Source organism: Chiloscyllium punctatum, chromosome 11, assembly GCF_047496795.1.
Source record: "Chiloscyllium punctatum isolate Juve2018m chromosome 11, sChiPun1.3, whole genome shotgun sequence".
NCBI classification, from domain to species: Eukaryota; Metazoa; Chordata; class Chondrichthyes; order Orectolobiformes; family Hemiscylliidae; genus Chiloscyllium; species Chiloscyllium punctatum.
The window spans coordinates 39960797-39979982 of NC_092749.1; the positions used below are offsets into that span (position 1 = coordinate 39960797).

Here is a 19186-nt window from a genome sequence, read left to right on the forward strand (position 1 = left end):
GTAGCAAATATCACTTAACAGCAGTATGGAACAGATAGCTTCACTTGTTACTCAGACTTCTGAGACATCTTACCTTTCCAAGATAATCTGTGGTAGACTATGCATTTTTCAGGACCAAAAATGATTTGTGGGAAGCAGATGGGCTGAGGCAGCTGTGTCAGAGAAATACAAGTAGGCAACCTTTGAATGGACAAATGAACAAGAGAATGTGAAGCCAAAAGATAAGCTACTTATCAGTTAGGACACAGACATGATGCTTGGTGTGTTCTATCTTCTGGAGTAAGTGCAAAGTTTATTGTGAAGCTAAATGCATAGCTTTGGTCTGTTCAGTAATTTGCTGAAGAAATGTTGATACGTAGAAGACTGTGTATGGTTCTGAAAGTCTGAGAACATAAATACATTGGAGAAATTGAGAGAGATGGTGGAAAAATAGAAGTGACTGTCTTCTGCGCCCATGTTGACTCCGTGTCATCAGCCAGTGTAATCAAAGGACAACATAAGAGAAGATCAAAAGGGATCCTAAGTAAAGACGCACAGGTGGAAAGAGAAATTATTGCTCGAAATGTTCGAATTGTGATTGATTATATATTCTAATTATAATAAGAAAGAATCGCCCCAAATAATGGCAGAAAGACAGAGGACATAGAATGAAGATGCTGCTGTTCTTAACTGCTGCAGAGGTTAAGTTAGTATGCATGTAACATCTTACATGCCCATGGAATGTTACAAGGAACTTCATAACAATTGGACTGCAATCACTATCATATAGACTAACATAGCAATGATGTTGCAGACAGCAAGGACCCATAAACAGTAATGGGATGAAAATCAGGTAATCAATTTTGATCTGTTCTGATGAAGGATTATTGGACCTGAAATGTTGACTGTGCTCTCCACAGGTGCCACCAAATTTCCTGAGTTTCTCCAGCAATTTCTCTTTTGTTTCAGAATTCCAGCATCTGCATTTCTTTGTTTTATTAATCAGTTTTGATGTTGGTTAATGGATAAATGTGTGCCAAAACAATGGTGCTTTTTAATAGCACCAAGAGGCCTCATAGAGGTGCTTGCACAAATGAAAGTAATAGTGTGTATTTGAAAGATGGAATTTTAATAGCCACAAATTGTTAACATTGTTTTCACTTTTGTAACCTGGAAGTTTGGTGGGTTTTATGCTCTTCTGTGTTAAATTTATCTAATATCACTTATTAATGTGAATTAACCAAAATGTTCCTTTGGCTAAATATTAGGAATCCCATCAAGTGATAACACTGTTGTACTGTATCTGTTCATTTTACCCATCATGATTGTAGATATTCATTCTTGTTCCCTTACCCAATGTATGTAGTGACTCTGGTGTGCTGAAGCTCCATCCTAGTCTGTTCCTGTTGCTGCTAGTTCTGGGTCGGTTATATCCATCACCGTTAGATGGCACTTCCTCAGCTCTCAGTCTGGCACCCTTTGTGCCCTTCATCATAAGGTAAGGCATCAATTATGAGTAAGCTTTTGAATTATGAATGTGATGCAACACAAAATGTGCTTTTATATATTTTAATCTGATTCTTTTAACTAAGTTATTTTTCATGTTTTTATGACAAGATGGAAAAGCAAACAATTATGCACCTGTATGTATTGCCATTATCTATGTTTAAGTCTATTGCACAATTAATATCACATAAATTATCTTCACTAGTATATAGCTGAGTGAATATTGAGTTCCAATTGCAAAGATTGCTACTGTACTAATCTGCATTGCTCAAACATAGTAGATCTATCACCTCTTTTGAGCTATGGAGTAATAAAAGTTATGCTCGAACAGTATGGCATCAAGTCTGACACTGTGGTATGTAGGCTGTACAGACATTGAATGTTAGAATAAGAAGCAAATCTAACAAATTATTTACATAAGGATGTTGAAACTATCCATTCAGTTGATATATATGAAGTTACTTGAGCCTTGGAAAACTTCAACAAATAAGAGTAAACTGTTAATAGTCAGCACTAACTTCAGAAGGCTTTCTGTATAACTTTGAATGTTAATAGAAAAATAAATATTAGCATAATTCTATTCTTAGATAAATTAGCGTACATTAATAAATAGTTTGCATTCAAAAGTTTTGCTTTATTTTGACTAATGAAAATAACATTTAGGAATGGCATTAACCTTAAACATGAATCTTGAAGTCTCGTGTTCATTTAATCTAATCATTGAAATTGCTTTTACTTTTCATTTCCTAAGTTACAAATGCAGAGCCTTTTAAAGCTGGCTGAAGTATCATTGATAATTGGCCAGAAAATCTATATATGCTTTTCTGTATCAATTTCTTTTTTTTAATTTAAAAATCTGTGGATTTGTGATAGTTTGCAATTTTGAGAAACAAACAAGGAGCAGCTATTGAACAAAATGTGCATATTTGCATTCCTGCTTTTAGAAACAATGCATTTGAATTTGAATCTATAAGTGGTGGATGCAAGCACAGTTACAATGTTTAAAAGACATTTCGATAAATACATGAATAAGAAAGGTTTGGAAGGATATGGGCGAGGAGCAGGCAAGTGGGACTAGTTTTAGTTTGGGATTATGTTTGGCATGGACTGGTTGGATCGAAGGGTCTGTTTCCGTAATAGGTCTAAGGAATTTACTAACCAAAGAACGAAGTCAATATCAAAACATTGCATGATTTTAAGAAGGATTTGGACATTGCACTTGGGGCTAAAGTGATCAAAGGATATGGGGGGAATGTGGAAACAGGCTTTTGAGTTCAATGATCATAATGAATGGTGGAGCAGACTTAAAGGGCTGTGAGGCCTGCTCCTCCTATTTTCTATGTTGCCATCCACAAAATGCATTGCAGCAAATCATAAAGGTTCCATCAGCAGCATCTTCCAAATCCATGATCTCTCCAAACCACAAGGACATGAACAGCAAATCCATGGGACATCACTATCTGTGCAGCGATCCAAAAGCTTGTACTTCCAATAAACCTGTTGGACTGTCACCTGGTGTTTTATGATTTTTAACTTTGTCCACCCTAGTCCAACGCGGGCATCTCCACATCATATTTTAAAACTAGTAGAATTATGGTCCGTGGCCCCAAAGTGCTCCCCTACTGACACCTCAGTCACTTGCCCTGCCTTACCTTGCAATAGGAGGGCAAGTTTTGCACCTTCTGTAGTAGATACATTCACTTACTGAATAGGAAAAGTTTCTTGTACACACATAATAAATTGCTGTCCATCTAAACTCTTAACACTATGGCAGTCCAGTCTATGTTTGGAAAGTTAAAATCCCCTACCATAACCACCATAATATTCTTACAGATAGTTGAGATCTCCTTATAAGTTTGTTTCTCAATTTCCCTCTGACTATTAGGGGGTCTCTTTGAGAAGGCCAGAGCAAAGTGACACAAGTAAAGCCATAATGCAAGTTCTTAACAGCAGTGCAACACAAACTGACCAGCAGCTTACAATTCAAAAGGAATCTCTTCTTTGATGGTCAAAGGGAATCCTTTCTTTGGTCAATTTACATATTAAAAAGGATGCAGTTGGTCATTCGGGCTGAATTTTTCAGCAAATTCTAGTCTAGTAACTTTTTCCACAAACAGCACTCCTGAGAGGTCTATATGGAGTTCCAGATTGTTATCCGCCTTCAGCAAATCTCAGATTTAAGATAGCACCAGAGCGTGGAAACATTTTGCAAGCTGTCTACAGCAGATTTTATTCTTCCATCAGTCTGCTCTGAAACAACAATGAACTGACCATTAACTGTTGTACTAATCTTGCAAATGGATAAAGGTGCAGTCCAACTTTCCTCATCCAACTTGGGAATTAAATGGAAAACCTGAATAACTTGGCCTTTAATCTGAGTTAGGTGCAATTCCTCAACAGCGGGTTTTTAATTCTCCCTTGCCTGATATTGGCCCTCTTGGCTGCTTTTCTTGTCTCTTTTTCTCACCCTTTTCCAGAAATTCCAGTTCTATTCTTAGTTGTTCCAATCATACATCTGTTTCAAAACCCTCATTTTTCAGCTCTGCATATTTTACCAGCCACTTTGTAATTTTCATTTTCTTAACATGCAGCTGAACTCCACCTCTAAAAACTTAGCTAGTATTTTTAGCCCTTTTTTAAGTGAAAGGCTTTAAACTTTATACAGAATATTTTTCCTGTATAAAGGCAGCAGTATAAAACTTGGGCATCTTAGTGCTTTTAAATCTGAGACTTGCCAATTCACCTTCTCATGATCCAACATCCCAAATACGCTTTCCTAGTGAAGCAGCATTTTACTTGTACTTCTTTCAATCTAAACTCCGACAATCACTGCTCACCAAGTGGTCTCCTTTACATTGGTGAGACTACATGGAAGCTAGGCAATCACTTTGCAGAATACCTCTACTTATTCCCTAGGAATGATCCTGACATTCTAATTGTTTATCATTTCACTAAACCACCTTGTACCCATTTCTGTCCTACATCAGCTACAGTGTTCCAACAAAACTCAATGCACGCTGGAAAAGCAACACCTCAGTTTTCGCTTAGGTAGGGTACAGCTTCTCGGATTCAATATCAAGTACTACAACTTCAAACAATGACCTCTATCTTTTATTTTTGTTAGAGCCTCCCCACCTCCAATTGCAGTGTCTGGTTTATGCCTTTGCTCTCAGCAGAGCAGATCCACTTTCTCCTTTTCACGCCTTCATTTATACCCATTTTACATCTTTCTACCTCTACTATTATTAGAACTCCTTCAGGCTTTTGCTGTGGGCACTTTCACAACCTGTTCCACTTATTCCATGTTCCCCTTAATCAAAAACATAAAAATTAGGAGTTTTCAGTTCTGAAGAAAAATCAGATCTGATTCAAAATGTTAACTCTGTTTCTCTCTCCACAGATACTGCCAGACCTGAACTTCTCCAACACTTTCTGGTTTCACAAACATATGCCTTCTCTGTGTCATCCTCAGTAAAATAAGAAAGAAGAAAATTGTTGTGAAGTACTTCAAACAATCTTGATTAAGTTCCATTAAAAAATGTCTGGAGTAACTGCAATTTGCAAATCTAGCATGCCATGACAAATAGAAAAGCTGCTTGATTTTTTTTTGAGCTTAAAATTAAACAGGTTAGGAACAATCAGTGATTTCATTTCACTTTTATCAATTAACTTGACCCCATGAATCAATGAATTTAGATAAATACACCTGTGCCATTCTGCATGGTGTAAGCAACTGCACCGAACAAACTGGCATTAATCCAGAAAATTTGGGATTGCTATTGACTCAGGAATCAATTTCACACAGTTTTCACAAGGCTGATCATGAAGAAATGCAAAAGTTAAAGCAAATGATATAATCATAAAAGTCATGCCATAATCTCCTATCAGTTTTACAGTAGGAAATTAAACCAATGTTACAGATATTTAATTAAAAGGCACAAATCTGTGGGGAATAAAAAGGGCTGCTTTTTTATATGATATTCAGAAAAATTACTCACCAGGAAGATAGGATGAGAATCGTCTAGAAAAAATCCATTAACCGAGGCATACGTCCAGAGAATAATTGTGTATAATGTACCCGAAAGCAAACTACATCTGTACATTTGATAAACCAGTCTGCACTGCCCAAATTCATCTAACTTGAAGAACAGTTGAAATGCTGTGATTATCATTGATGTCTGAAGTTTGGGAGAGGCAGATTCATTTGGAGTTTCCATTCCTTAGCTATATGTTAAATTAAGAAGCTAGAAAAGCTGAAGGAAAGGGGAGTATTGAACTAGCACCAACTCATGGCTGAAGTGGTGATTTTGGGTTCCTGGCAGCATCATTGGCATCTGTTGGTGAGGTTCGGCAAGGGTGTCAGTGGAGGTGAGATGGCGTCAAAGAGTGGTGACTTCTTTTGCAGTGGCAGCAATGTAGCAAAGAGTCTCATGCTTTGTCACCACCCATCCAAGATGGAGGATGGGAAAGAATTGTGGCTGGAGCAGCTGCTGCTTTTTGAGATATTGGAAGTAATTTCCTCGAATTCCAGGAGCAGTAATCACTGTTTTATAAGCTGTTGCATTGTTTTGAAACTTTGGGGGGAGAAAGATCAAAATAGCGGCACTTTAAAAAGGAAGAAGACAGACAAAGGCAGAGACCACATGGTAAGAGAAGGAAACCTACACTGCTCTCTCACACAACAGTGAATCTGCACAGCTACTGCCTTTGCTGTTTGAGTTCAAGTATCTCTGGACATTGGAGTGCATCTAACAAAAAATTAACAAACAGCACAATTCACAGCTGACCTTGGAGGAACCTGTGTAGGTGAGCTCACAGCAAGAGAGAAGCTAATTGCATGGTTTTTAAGTGTAACCTTGCTATAGATCTACAACAGTGAGTACAGTGGGGTTTTCTTTGATATGTTTTATTAAGATCTGTCTCGAGTAAATTTTAAAAATATAAAACTTATGTACTACGTTAGCCTGGAGAAGTATTTTTTAGAGCAGTAAGATGGTGCTATTTTCTGGGTATGTGGATTGTTAAGGAGCAAACATGGCCTTGAGTAGAGTGGCGTGCTCTTCCTGACAAATGTGGGAGATTAGGGAGAGTTTCCATGTTACTGATGATCATGTGTTCAGAAAGTGTCTTTGGTTGGGAATCCTATCAGATTAGGAGAAAGTGAGAACTGCAGATGCTGGAGATCAGAGCTGAAAATGTGTTGCTGGAAAAGCGCAGCAGGTCAGGCAGCATCCTGATACTCCTGCTCCTTGGATGCTGCCTGACCTGCTGCGCTTTTCCAGCAACACATTTTCAGTTTCAGTCCTATCAGATTGCATGGATTGGTTAGAGCAGCAGTTTAGAGGCGATGAGGAATGTACAAAAGCTAGGGAGTATGATGGATAGTAGTTATAAGAAGGGAGGAAAACCATAGATACAGTCAGGTAGATGGGTTAACCCCAGAAAAGGTAGGAGAGGGAAGCAGGTAGTGCAGGAGTCTCCTGTGGCTATCGCTTTCTCAAACAAGTATGCTGTTTTGGAAAATGTAGGGGCTGATGGATTCATAGGGGAATGTAGCAAGAACTGCCAAGTTTCTGATACTGAGACCGGCTCTCATGTAACAAGAGGTACATCAGCTTCCAAGCAATCAATTGTGATAGGGGATTCTCTAGTCAGAGGCACAGACAGACATTTCTGCGGCCGGCAGACAGAAATCAGAATAGTGTGTTGCCTCCCTGGTATCGGGATCAAGGATATCTCAGAAAGAGTGCAGAATATTCTCAAAGGGGAGAGGGACCAGCAGGAGGTCCTTGTACACATTGGAACGAATGACTTAGGAAGGGAGAAGAATGAGATTCTGAAGAGAGAATGTAGGAAATTAGGCAGGAATTTAAAAAGGAGGTCCACAAGGGTAGTAATATCTGGATTATTCCCAATGCCATGAGCTAATGAGGGGAGGAATAAGAGGAGGGAGCAGATGAATGCATGACTGAGGAGCTGGTGCAGGGGAGAAAGGTTCACATTTTTAGATCATTGGAATCTGTTCTGGGGTCAAAGTGACCTGTACAAGAAGGACAGACTCACCTGAATTGGAAGAGGACTAACATACTGGCAGGGAGATTTGCCAGAGCGACTCAGGAGGATTTAAACTTGTAAGGTGGGTGGGTGGGACACAGGAAAATAGTAAGAAAAGAGATCAGTCTGAAACTGGCACATTTGGGAAAAGGAACAAGTCAAACAGTCATGGCAGGTGGGAACAAAGCAGAGATGAATTAGGACGGATAATTAAACTGCATTTATTTGAATGTAAATGGACCAACAGATGAACTCAGGACATTGTTAGGAATATGGGACTGGGAAATCATAGCAATTACATTGACGTGGCGCAGGGATGGATAGGATTGGCAGCATAATGTTCCAGGAAGCAAATGCTATCGGAAGGATAGAAAGGGGGACAAGAGAGGAGGGGGAGTGGAGGAGGAGAGGGATAACATTAAGCCTGTACTTAGGGAGGATATTTCTGGGAATACAACCAGGGGAGTTATTTGGATGGAACTGAGAAATAAGAAAGGGATGATCACCTTCTTGAGATTGTACTATAGAAGTCGCAATCCTCAGTGGGAAATTAAGAAACAAATTTGTAAGGAAATCACAGTTATCTGTAAAAATAATAGGGTGATTATTGTTTATGGTTTAGATGGAGAGGAATTTGTTAAGTGTGTACAAGACAATTTTCTGATTCAGTATGTGGATGTACCTACTAGAGAAGGTGCAAAACTTGACCTACTCTTGGGAAATAAGGCAGGGCAGGTGATTGAGGTGTCAATTGAGGAGCACTTTGGGGCCAGCGACCATAATTCTGTTAGATTTAAAATAGTGATGGAAAAGGATAGACCAGATCTAAAAGTTGAAGTTTTAATTTGGAGAAAGGCCAATTTTCACGGTATTCGGCAAGAACTTTCAAAAGCTGATTGGGGGCAGATGTTTGCAGTTAAAGAGACGGCTGGAAAATGGGATGCCTTCAGAAATGAGATAACGAGAGTCCAGACAAAGTATATTCCAGGCAGGTATGATCTATATGCACTTCAGTAAGGTGTTCAACCAGATTCCCCATGGGAGACTGGTGAGCAAGGTTAGATCTCACTGAATACAGGGAGAATTGGCAATTTGGATACAGAACTGGCTCAAAGGTAGAAGACAGAGGGTGGTGGTGGAGGGTTGTTTTTCAGACTGAAGGCCTGTGACCAGTGGAGTGCTACAAGGATTGGTGCTAGGTCCATTACTTTTCTTCATTTTTGTGTATAATTTGGATGAGAGGTACAGTTAGTAAGTTTGCAGATAACACCAAAATTGGAGGTGTAGTGGACAGTGAAGAGGGTTACCTCAGATTACAACAGGATATTGATCAGATGGGCTAATGGGCTGAGAAGTGGCAGATGGAGTTTAATTTAAACAAATGTGAGGTGCTGCATTTTGGGAAAGCAAATCTTAGCAGGACTTATACACTTAATGGTAAGGTCCTGGGGAGTGTTGCTGAACAAAGAGACCTTGGAGTGCAGGTTCATAGCTCCTTGAAAGTGGAGTTGCAGGTAGATAAGATAGTAAAGGTGGCGTTTGGTATGCTTTCCTGTATTGGTCAGAATATTGAATACAGGAGTTGGGAGGTCATGTTGCAGCTGTACAGGACATTGGTTAGGCCACTGTTGGAATATTACGTGCAATTCTGGTCTCCTGCATATCGGAAGGATGTTGTGAAATTTGGAAGGGTTCAGAAAAGATTTACAAGGATGTTGCCAAGGTTGAAGGATTTGAGCTATAGGGAGAGTTTGAATAGACTGCGGCTGTCTTATCTGGAGCATCAGAGGCTGAGGGGTGACCTTAGATGTTTATAAAATCATGAGGGGCATGGATAGGACAAATAGACAAAGTCTTTTCCCTGGGGTGGGGGAGTCCAGAACTAGAGGGAATAGGTTGAGGATGAGAGGGGAAAGATCTAAAAGAGACGTAAGGGGCAACTTTTTCACGCAGAGGGTGGTGCGTGTATGGAATGAGCTGCCAGAGGAAGTGGTGGAGGCTGGTACAATTGCAACGTTTAATAGGCATCTGGATGGGTATATGAATAGGAAGGGGTTGGAGGGATAGGGGCCGGGTGCTGGCTGGTGGGACTAGATTGGGTTGGGGTATCTAGTCGACATGGACGATTGGCTTGAAGGGTCTGTTTTTGTGCTATACATTTCTAATGCTCGGCCATTTTGAATCTTCACCACCACTCAATATGATCATGGCTGATCATCCAACTGGATACCCTATTTCTGCTTTCTCCTCATACCCTTCAATTGATTTGACCCTAAGGGGAATGGAGGGGCTAGGATGGGGAATACCTAGTTAGAGGGGGTGTAGAGAATGGACTGGAGTTTTAAGAAAAAGACTAATAGTGTACCGTGGAGAGCGCGAGCAAGTGGTGATAAAAGGAAGACAGAAGGTGGCAGGATTACGGTCTGTGACTACAAAACCAAATACAACTAGTGCTGATAACACTGTTGTGATCACTGCAATGAATCGTTCACATGAAATTATCATATTTGCAATTCAACTTTACAAAAAACAGGAGAACTCAGCCTTCTTTTTTAAGCAGCCTGCAGCTGGGATTTAGGAAAGCCTTGATCTGAGTTTTTTCTTTCTCTTGATTACTTAAGGGTTGATTAAGCTTTTATTTCAACTTACTTTAGTTTCAGTCAGTTTCTGGTGGTTTTGGTTGATCACTGCTGAGTGCTTTAAAGGAAAATAGCTGTTTGCATTGATGTGCTTGGAGCATTATGTGTTCATTGATTCCAATAGATCACTACAAAATGATGACTGAATGAACAATTTGGAACCCAGATTGGACACTTTTGAGCACAGATGATCACAGACCATGTGATCAAAAGCAGAATTATGTCAGGTTTTTTTTTCTGGTACGACTATTATCCTTGAATGCAAGGGTGTAACTCAATGTTAGATGACAAATTTGATAGATAGTTATTTCCTACTGGTGCTGTGTGATCACTACCTTGAAGGTAAGATGAAAAGCAATTGTCAGCATTTATTCATTGTTTTCTCTTATCGTAAAGAAAAACACAATGTTTTCACTAGTGTATATCAATAAAGTGAATTAAATAAAAAGGTAGAGACACTGGGAGAAACGGCTAAAAGCTTTTTCAGAGGTTTAAACTCAAGGATGAGAATTTAAATCATAAAACATTTGGAGCCCAGATGGCACATATAAGCCATAAGTATGGACAAGGCTGATGCTTTAGTTGGATTTGGTGCCTGGTAGGATAAAAACAACAATTTTGATTGAACTTAAGATTAAGGAGAGTAAAATATTAGAGACTGGCCAGGACGGTATTGGAGTCCTTGATTCTTTGGATGGTAAAAGCATGGATTGATGTTTGGCAGCTGAGTTGATATAGGGATACGTATGGATAATGTTATAGAAGGGGGTATGAATAGTCTTGATGGAAAGGATGCAGGATCAAAAGTTCTGCACAGGATTGAAAACAGAATGGTGAGCATGCAAATGATCTTGTTCACTCTGTGGTGTGAGGGAGTGGCAAAAGACCATATGATCATAAGACAGAGGAATGGAAGTAAGGCCATTTGGCCCATCAAGACATTTAACATCCTGGTCTCCACTGCGCTCCGTGGCAATGAATTGCATAGGCCCACCACTCTCTGGCTGAAGAAGTGTCTCCTCATTTCTGTTCTGAATTGACCCCCTCTAATTTTAAGGCTGTGCTCACGGGTCCTAGTCTCCCTATCTAAGGGAAACAAATTCCCAGCGTCCACCATTTCTAAGCCATGCATCATCTTGTAAGTTTCTATTAGATCTCCACTCCACCTTCTAAGCTCTATTGAATATGATCCCAGGATCCTCATCTGTTCATCGTATGTTAGGCCTACCATTCCAGAGATCATCCCTATGAATCTCTGGTGGACACTCTCCAGTGCCAGTATGTCATTCCTAAGGTGTGGGTCCCAAAATTAGATGCAGTATTCTAAATGGGGCCTATCTACAGTTTAAAAAGTCTCAGAAGCACGTCACTGCTTTTATATTCCAACCCTCTTGAGATAAATGACAACATTACATTTGCTTTCTTAATCACAGACTCGACCTACAAGTCAACCTTTAGAGAATCCTGGACCAGCACTCCCAGATCCCTTTGTACTTTGGCTTTATGAACTTTCTCATCGTTTTTAGAAAATAGTCCATGCCTGTATTCTTTTTTTCCAAAGTGCAAGACTTCACATGTGCTCACATTGAATTGCATCTTCTAAACTGTCTAAATCTTTCTGCAGCCTCCCCACCTTCTCAGTACTATCTGCCTGTTGGCTTAACTTCATATCATCGGTGAATTGCCAGTCCCTTCATCTACATCATTAACATGTAAAGTGAACAGCTGCAGCTCCAACACTGAACACTGCGAGACCCCACTTGTCACCAGCTGCCATTCCGAAAAAGAGCCTTTTATTCCAACTCTCTGCCTTCTGTCAGACAGCCAATCGTCAATGCATGCCAGTAGCTCACCTTGAACACCATGGAAGTCTAGATAGATAACATGCACTGGGTTTCCCTGGTCTAACCTACTTCTTACCTCTTCAAAGAATTCTAACAGGTTTGTCAGGCATGTCCTCCCCTTACTAAATCCATGCTGACTTTTTCTAATCTGACCCTGCACTTCCAAGAATTTAGAAATCTCATCCTTAACGATGGATTCTAGGATTTTATCTACAACCGAGGTTTAGGCTAATCTGCCTATAATTTTACATCTTTCGTCTTGATCATTTCTTAAATAAGGGGGTTACAACAGCAATTTTCCAATCATCTGGAATTTTCCCTGACTCCAGTGATATTTGAAAGATCACAACCAATGTCTGTGCTATTTCCTCAGCCAACTCTCTCAGAACTCTAGGATGTCACTCATCGAGGCCAGGAGATTTATCAATTTTTCGACCTTTTAGCTTTTCTAGCACTTTGTCTTTTGTAGTATACTACCATACTCAACTCTGCCCCCTCACTCTCCTTAATTGTTGGGTTATTACTTATGTTATCCACTGTGAAGATTGACACAAAGTACTTATTATTTCTTTAGCGATTTCCTTATCTCCCATCACAAGCCTTCCTGCATCAATTTGGAGCGGCACAATTTCTACTTTTGCCTCTCATTTGTTTCTTCTATATTGAAATAAACTTTTACTGTCATTTCTAATATTACTGGCTAGCTTACCTTCATATTTGATACCCTCCTTCCTTATTTCTCTTTGTTATCCTCTTTGTTTTTTGTAGTCTTCCCAATCTTCTGATTTCCCAGTGCTCTTGGCCACTTTATCGGCTCTCGCTTTTTCTATGATATATTTCCTGACTTCCTTGTCAGCCATGGCTGTCTAATTGCCACCCTCCATCTCCCGCCGGATAATCTTTCTTTTCTTTGGGATGAACATCTGTACTGTGTTCTCAATTACACCTAGAAACTCCTGCCATTGTTGCTCTATTGCCTTCCCCACTAGGCTCTGCTTCCAGTCGATTTTCGTCAGTTCCTCCCTCATGCTCCTGTAATTACCTTTTTATTTAACTGTAACACCATTACATCGGATTTTGCCTTCTCTCTTTCAAACTGCAGACTGAACTCTACCATATTATGATCGTTGCCTCCTAAGTGTTCCCTTACTTTAAGATCTTTTATAAAGTCTGGCTCATTACATAGCATTAAGTCCTGAATAGCCTGTTCCCTTGTGGGCCCCATCACAAGCTGTTCCAAAAAGCCATCCTGTAAGCATTCCATGAATTCCCTTTCTTTGATTCACCGGCAGAATTATTCACTCAGTCCATTTGCATATTGAAGATCCCCATGATCACTGTGACCTTGCCTTTCTGACATACCCTATCTATTTCCTGGTACCCATCTTGCGCCCCTGGTCCTGACCACTGCTGGGAAGTCTGTAAATAACTCCCATTGTGGATTTTTTGTCTTTGTGGATCCTCGACTCCACATCGTCTGACCCTATGTCACTCGGGCACGGAGGCACTGAAAGGGTATGGATTTTGTGACAACTGCTAGCAACTGGTTGTTTGGATTTTGCCAATTTTTAGCTGGCGACAATTGTGGCTTAGGCAGGATATATGTTGGGCAAGCATTCTGGTAGCAAGGAGATGATGGAGGATTCAAGAGGATGATAGGGAAGGCAGTCTTTCTCGGAGTAGACTTGCCATCCAACTTTGAAAACTTGCCAATCTGCCCTCTAACAATGGTTTCCAAGTGGCCAATTTGTGGAAGATCACAGCCTGTTTTCCCTACTGTACAAGTGACAGGGTCCTGAAATCCACAAGCAAATTATTTCCTCTATTCAAAATGCAAGCTCTCATTTTGAGAAATCTGCTGTGTATTTCTAGAATATGAGACTTTTTAGAATTCTAGCATTTGAGAGCAACTCATTTCTCATTTTTATAATAACCACAATTTAAGTGAAAGTGCACAGCTAATCTTTCCTCTTTCAATCTGGTGGGAGTACGGTTTGCATTATTAAAATAAAATTTTACTTTGGTACTTAAAGTACTTGTGGAGAAGATACGATTGTCAAGTTGAGGTCCAACATTCAACTGCTTCATCTTCTAAGTCGAGCATTAATTTGAACTAAGATTTCTCTTCAGTCAGGAACTTTATTAGTACTGTAAATTCTTGAGAATATTGTTATGAAATGCGAATAGTAAAGCTTGGTCATTAATCATAAAATTGACAGATATAACTACTATTCTCTTGTTTTATTCATTCATGGAATGAGGGTGTCGCTGGCTAAGCAGCATTTATTAGGCACACCTAATTGCCCACAGGGCGATTAAAAGCTAACTGCATTGCTGTGGGTCTGGAGTCACATGTGGGTCAGCTCAGGATGGCAGCTTCCTTCCCTAAGAGACATTAATGAACCAGAGGGGCTTTTCCGACAATCGAGAATGGATTCATGATCATCACTAGATTCTTAATTCCAGATATCGTTCTTGAATTTAAATCTCCCCATCTGCCATGGTGGGATTCGAACCCAGGACCCCAGAATGTTATCTGGATCTCTGAATAATACCACTGGGGTATCACCTTGCAGAGCTAGTTTGGAGTTGACCTGTCTTTTAAACTATTGGCGCAGTTTGAATATAAAAATCTGTTTAGATTCAGAATTTCAAGGTATGTGGAACATGTTTTGCATGTACCACTCTTGGGCTTGCTGTCAGTTTTTTTGCGTGCTTTAAGGAGATCAGAGAAATTAAATTAGTTACCTGTGTTCATCTTTGGCGTTCCTTGGAATCTGTCCCCTTATATCTTTGCTGAATGCCTTTATTCATTATTGCTTGTTGTTTGGGGTTTTTCCTTTTTGCCTGCTGGTATACTTTATTCTGATAATAATAGAATTGATATCAAAATGTGTATGCTTTATTCATAGGCACAGTCATTGACAAATGGCAGTGTGACTCTTGAATCATATCCTTGTACATGTCTCACTGGGAGCTTACCATAATTATTGCAGTTAAGCTGATTCTCAGAAATAGTCCATTGTTGATATTCATAGTTCGTGTATGAGCATGGCATGTGTCCTATCTTTCCAAGCTGTGTCTCTGTATATTTTGAGAAAAGAGTATGTGCCTTGTTTTGTTTTGTGAGGTAGAGGGATCCTGGAAGGAGTGATGGTCCTGAAGAGGATGATCAAGTCTGTGAAACTAATCCACTAATATTGAGGGATTCGTGTAATCTGTCCTGTTAAAGAATGCATTTTCTGGCAGTCTTGAGAGGTGTACTGGAGAAGAAGACTTAAGCTATCTTTGATGTCATTGCGTCCATCTTTGCTCCTCGACTGCATATCATTCTTTTCCTCAAATTAATCTCTTCTTTCTTGTGGATTATCAGCCATAGCCTTCCAATGCTTTCCTAGTTGCTCATCAATTCAAACCTTTAAATTATTCCTCTAAAACAGAGTTCTTTCAGAAAAGTAGAGAAGTGATATAATAAAATATCTGTAATTTCTTTACTTTTAATTGATGCAATCTTCTCCATTTTTGCGTAGGTTTAATCGCTGAGCTGGAAGGTTCATTTCCAGATGTTTCATCACCCTACTAGGTAACATCTTCAGTGGGCCTCCAAGCGAAGCATTGCTGATAATTTCTGCTTTCTATTTATCTTTTTGGGTTTCTTAGGGTTGGTGATGTCATTTCCTGTTCTTTTTTCAGGGGGTGGTAGATAGGGTCTAACTCGATGTATCTGTTGATAGAGTTCCGGTTGAAATGCCATGCTTCTAGGAATTCTCATGCGTGTCTCTGTTTGGCTTGTCCTAGGATGGATGTGTTGTCCCAGTCGAAGTGGTGTCTGTCCTTATCTGTATGTAAGGGTATTAGTGAGAGAGGGTCATGCCGTTTTGTGGCTAGTTTGCTGCCTGCTTATCCAGTGTAGTGTTTGTTACAGTTCTTGTGCGGTATTTTGTAAATGCCATTAGTTTTGTTTGTCTGTCTCGGGTCTTTGAAGTTCATTAGCTGCTGTTTTTAGTATGTTGGTGGGTGTGTGGACTACTGTGATGCCAAGGGGTCTAAGTAGTCTGGCAGTCATTTCCGAGATGTATTTGATGTAGGGGAGAGTGGCTGGGGTTTCTGGATGCATTTTGTCTGCTTGTTTGGGTTTGTTGCTGAGAAACCGGCAGACTGTGTTCATTGGGTACCCATTCTTTTTGAATACAGGGTATAGGTGATTTTCCTTTGCTCTGCATAGTTCCTCTGTGCTGCAGTGTGTGGTGGCTCTTTGAAATAATATTCTGATGCAGCTTCGTTTGTGGATGTTGGGATGGGTGATTTTGTAATTCAATATTTGGTCCGTATGTGTTGTCTTCCTGCAGACAAAATACATCCAGAAACCCGAGCCACTCTCCCCTACATTAAAGACATCTCTGAAATGACTGCCAGACTACTCAGACCTCTTGGCATCATGGTAGCCCACAAACCCACCAGCACACTAAAACAGCAGCTCATGAACTTGAAAGACCCTGTACAGACAACATGCAAAACTACTGTCATTTACAAAATACCGTGCAAGGACTGTCACAAACACTACATTGGACAAACAGGCAGAAAACTAGCCACCAGGATACATGAATATCAACTAGCCACAAAACGGCATGACCCACTCTCACTAGTACCCTTACATACAGATAAAGAAGGACACCACTTCGACTAGGCCAACACATCCATCCTAGGACAAGCCACCGAGACATGCACGAGAATTCCTAGAAGCGTGGCATTCCAACTGGAACTCTATCAACAAACACATTGGGTTAGACCCCATCTACCACCCACTGAAAGAAAAACAGGAAATGACATCACCAACCCAAAGGAACCCAAGCATATAAATAGGAAGCAGGAATTATCAACAATGCTTCGCCCGGAGGCCCACTGAAGATGTTACCTAGTAGGGTGACAAAATGTCTGGAAATGAACCTTCCAGCTCAGCGAGCAAACCTACATCCAGAACCTCAACCTGAGCTACAAATCAGCTCAAAACTCGCTTCTCCATTTTAAGACCATAAGACATAGGAGTGGAAGTAAGGCCATTCGGCCCATCGAGTCCACTCCGCCATTCAATCATGGCTGCTGGGCACTTCAACTCCACTTACCCGCATTCTCCCCGTAGCCCTTAATTCCCCGAGACAACAAGAATCTATCAATCTCTGCCTTGAAGACATTTAGCGTCCCGGCCTCCACTGCACTCTGCGGCAATGAATTCCACGGGCCCACCACTCTCTGGCTGAAGAAATGTCTCCGCATTTCTGTTCTGAATTTGCCCCCTCTAATTCTAAGGCTGTGTTCACGGGTCCTAGTCTCCTCACCTAATGGAAACAATTTCCTAGCATCCACCCTTTCCAAGCCACGTATTATCTTGTACATCTCTATTAAGTCTCCCCTTAATCTTCTAAACTCCAATGAATACAATCCCAAGATCCTCAGCCATTCCTCATACATTAGACCTACCATTCCAGGGATCATCCGTGTGAATCTCCGCTGGACACGTTCCAGTGCCAGTATGTCCTTCCTGAGGTGTGGGGACCAAAACTGGACACAGTACTCCAAATGGGGCCTAACCAGAGCTTTATAAAGTCTCAGTAGCACAACGGTGTTTTTATATTCCAACCCTCTTGAGATAAGTGACAACATTGCATTCGCTTTCTTAATCACGGACTCAACCTGCGTGTTGACCTTTAGAGAATCCTCGACTAGCACTCCTAGATCCCTTTGTACTTTGGCTTTACGAATTTTCTCACCGTTTAGAAAGTAGTCTGTGCTTTTATTCTTTTTGCCAAAGTGCAAGACCTCGCATTTGTTCACGTTGAATTCCATCAGCTATTTCCTGGACCACTCTCCCAAACGGTCTAGATCCTTCTGCAGCCTCCCCACTTCCTCAGTATTACCTGCCTGTCCACCTATCTTCGTATCATCGGCAAACTTTGCTAGAATGCCCCCAGTCCCTTCATCCAGATCATTAATATATAATGCGAACAGCTGTGGCCCCAACACTGAACCCTGCGGGACACCGCTCGTCACTGGCTGCCATTCTGAAAAAGAACCTTTTTCAATTTGGATTGGTTCAAAGTAATATAGCAGCAATGGAAATTGACCAGGAACTATTTCAAGAAATAAGTGACACTTTCAGGAAAGATGTTTTTTCATGTGGAAGATGTCAAATATTTTTAATGTGATTTGTGTAGATGGATGTTTTGTATAGGCTGTATAATTTTAAAAACTTCCGTTCAATTCTCTTCTGGATAGTAGGCAAGCATAAATAAAATTGAAACTATTTCTTGGTACCAGGAAAGCACATTGGCCAATAAAACAAAAAAAACCTTGGATCTCCTTTACAGGCTTATCTGAAAATTCTTTCAAATGCGAAAGTTTTCAAGTAATTAGCCTAGACCTCCATTTAATTAAATGTATTATATTCTGTGTTTCCTAATAAATGTATTTTGGCAAAAATGAAATATTGTGCATTGCTAGTCTTGTACTTATCCGTGCTTGAATCAATTAAAAATATGTAGTAGTTGTAGACAGCAATTTATTTGTCTTCAAAGATGTTCGTAAGTTTCAAGTGATTATAATAGTGTAACTGCGAAATATGTATCAACTGATTGAACATTTTAGTTTGTTTTCATTTTATGCATTGAGTAATGCTCTTGGATAGAACAAATCTGCCACTCAACAGAGGAACTATTGAGAATAATCTATTTACTAATAAATAACAGCAGTGTGGGTAAAGTTTTGTTTTGCTTCTCTCTCTTTGGTTGATTGGCTGGAATGTGCTGAGGCTTAGATTGTTCCACTTCAGCAAAAGTGGAATTTTCCATCAAGTAGGAGTTAGAATTTGAATTAGCCTGTGATGAAACATGTTTCATAACCTTATTAGTTAGTATCTGAAAGACCGACTTCATCCTTCAGTAATGCATGCTTTCACCTCACTGTGTGTGTTTTTTTCTACATTAAATTGAGCCACCTATTATTGTCTTATTGTGAAAGGACGTAGTTTTATTGGATGCTTAGATAGTAAAGAAATGACTAGAATTCACTGAGCTGCTAATCGTAAGCTGTCTCTTTTTTTCTCTCATTCTCTATTTCTTTCCAACACCACTCCCACCTTTCAAAAACATTCTTGACTCATTCTCATGT

At 40.1% G+C, this 19186-nt stretch overlaps 1 protein-coding gene across 4 annotated transcripts in view; it reads left to right on the top strand.

Annotated features, from left to right (window-relative positions):
* Positions 1 to 19186, top strand: part of thada (THADA armadillo repeat containing) — a 355281-nt gene that overhangs the window by 143902 nt on the left and 192193 nt on the right. For all 4 annotated transcript variants that reach the window (XM_072580668.1, XM_072580667.1, XM_072580670.1 and 1 more), the window contains one exon: positions 1346 to 1477. In XM_072580668.1, coding sequence (XP_072436769.1) covers positions 1346 to 1477 — 132 coding nt within the window. The remainder of the gene's footprint in view (positions 1 to 1345; positions 1478 to 19186) is intronic.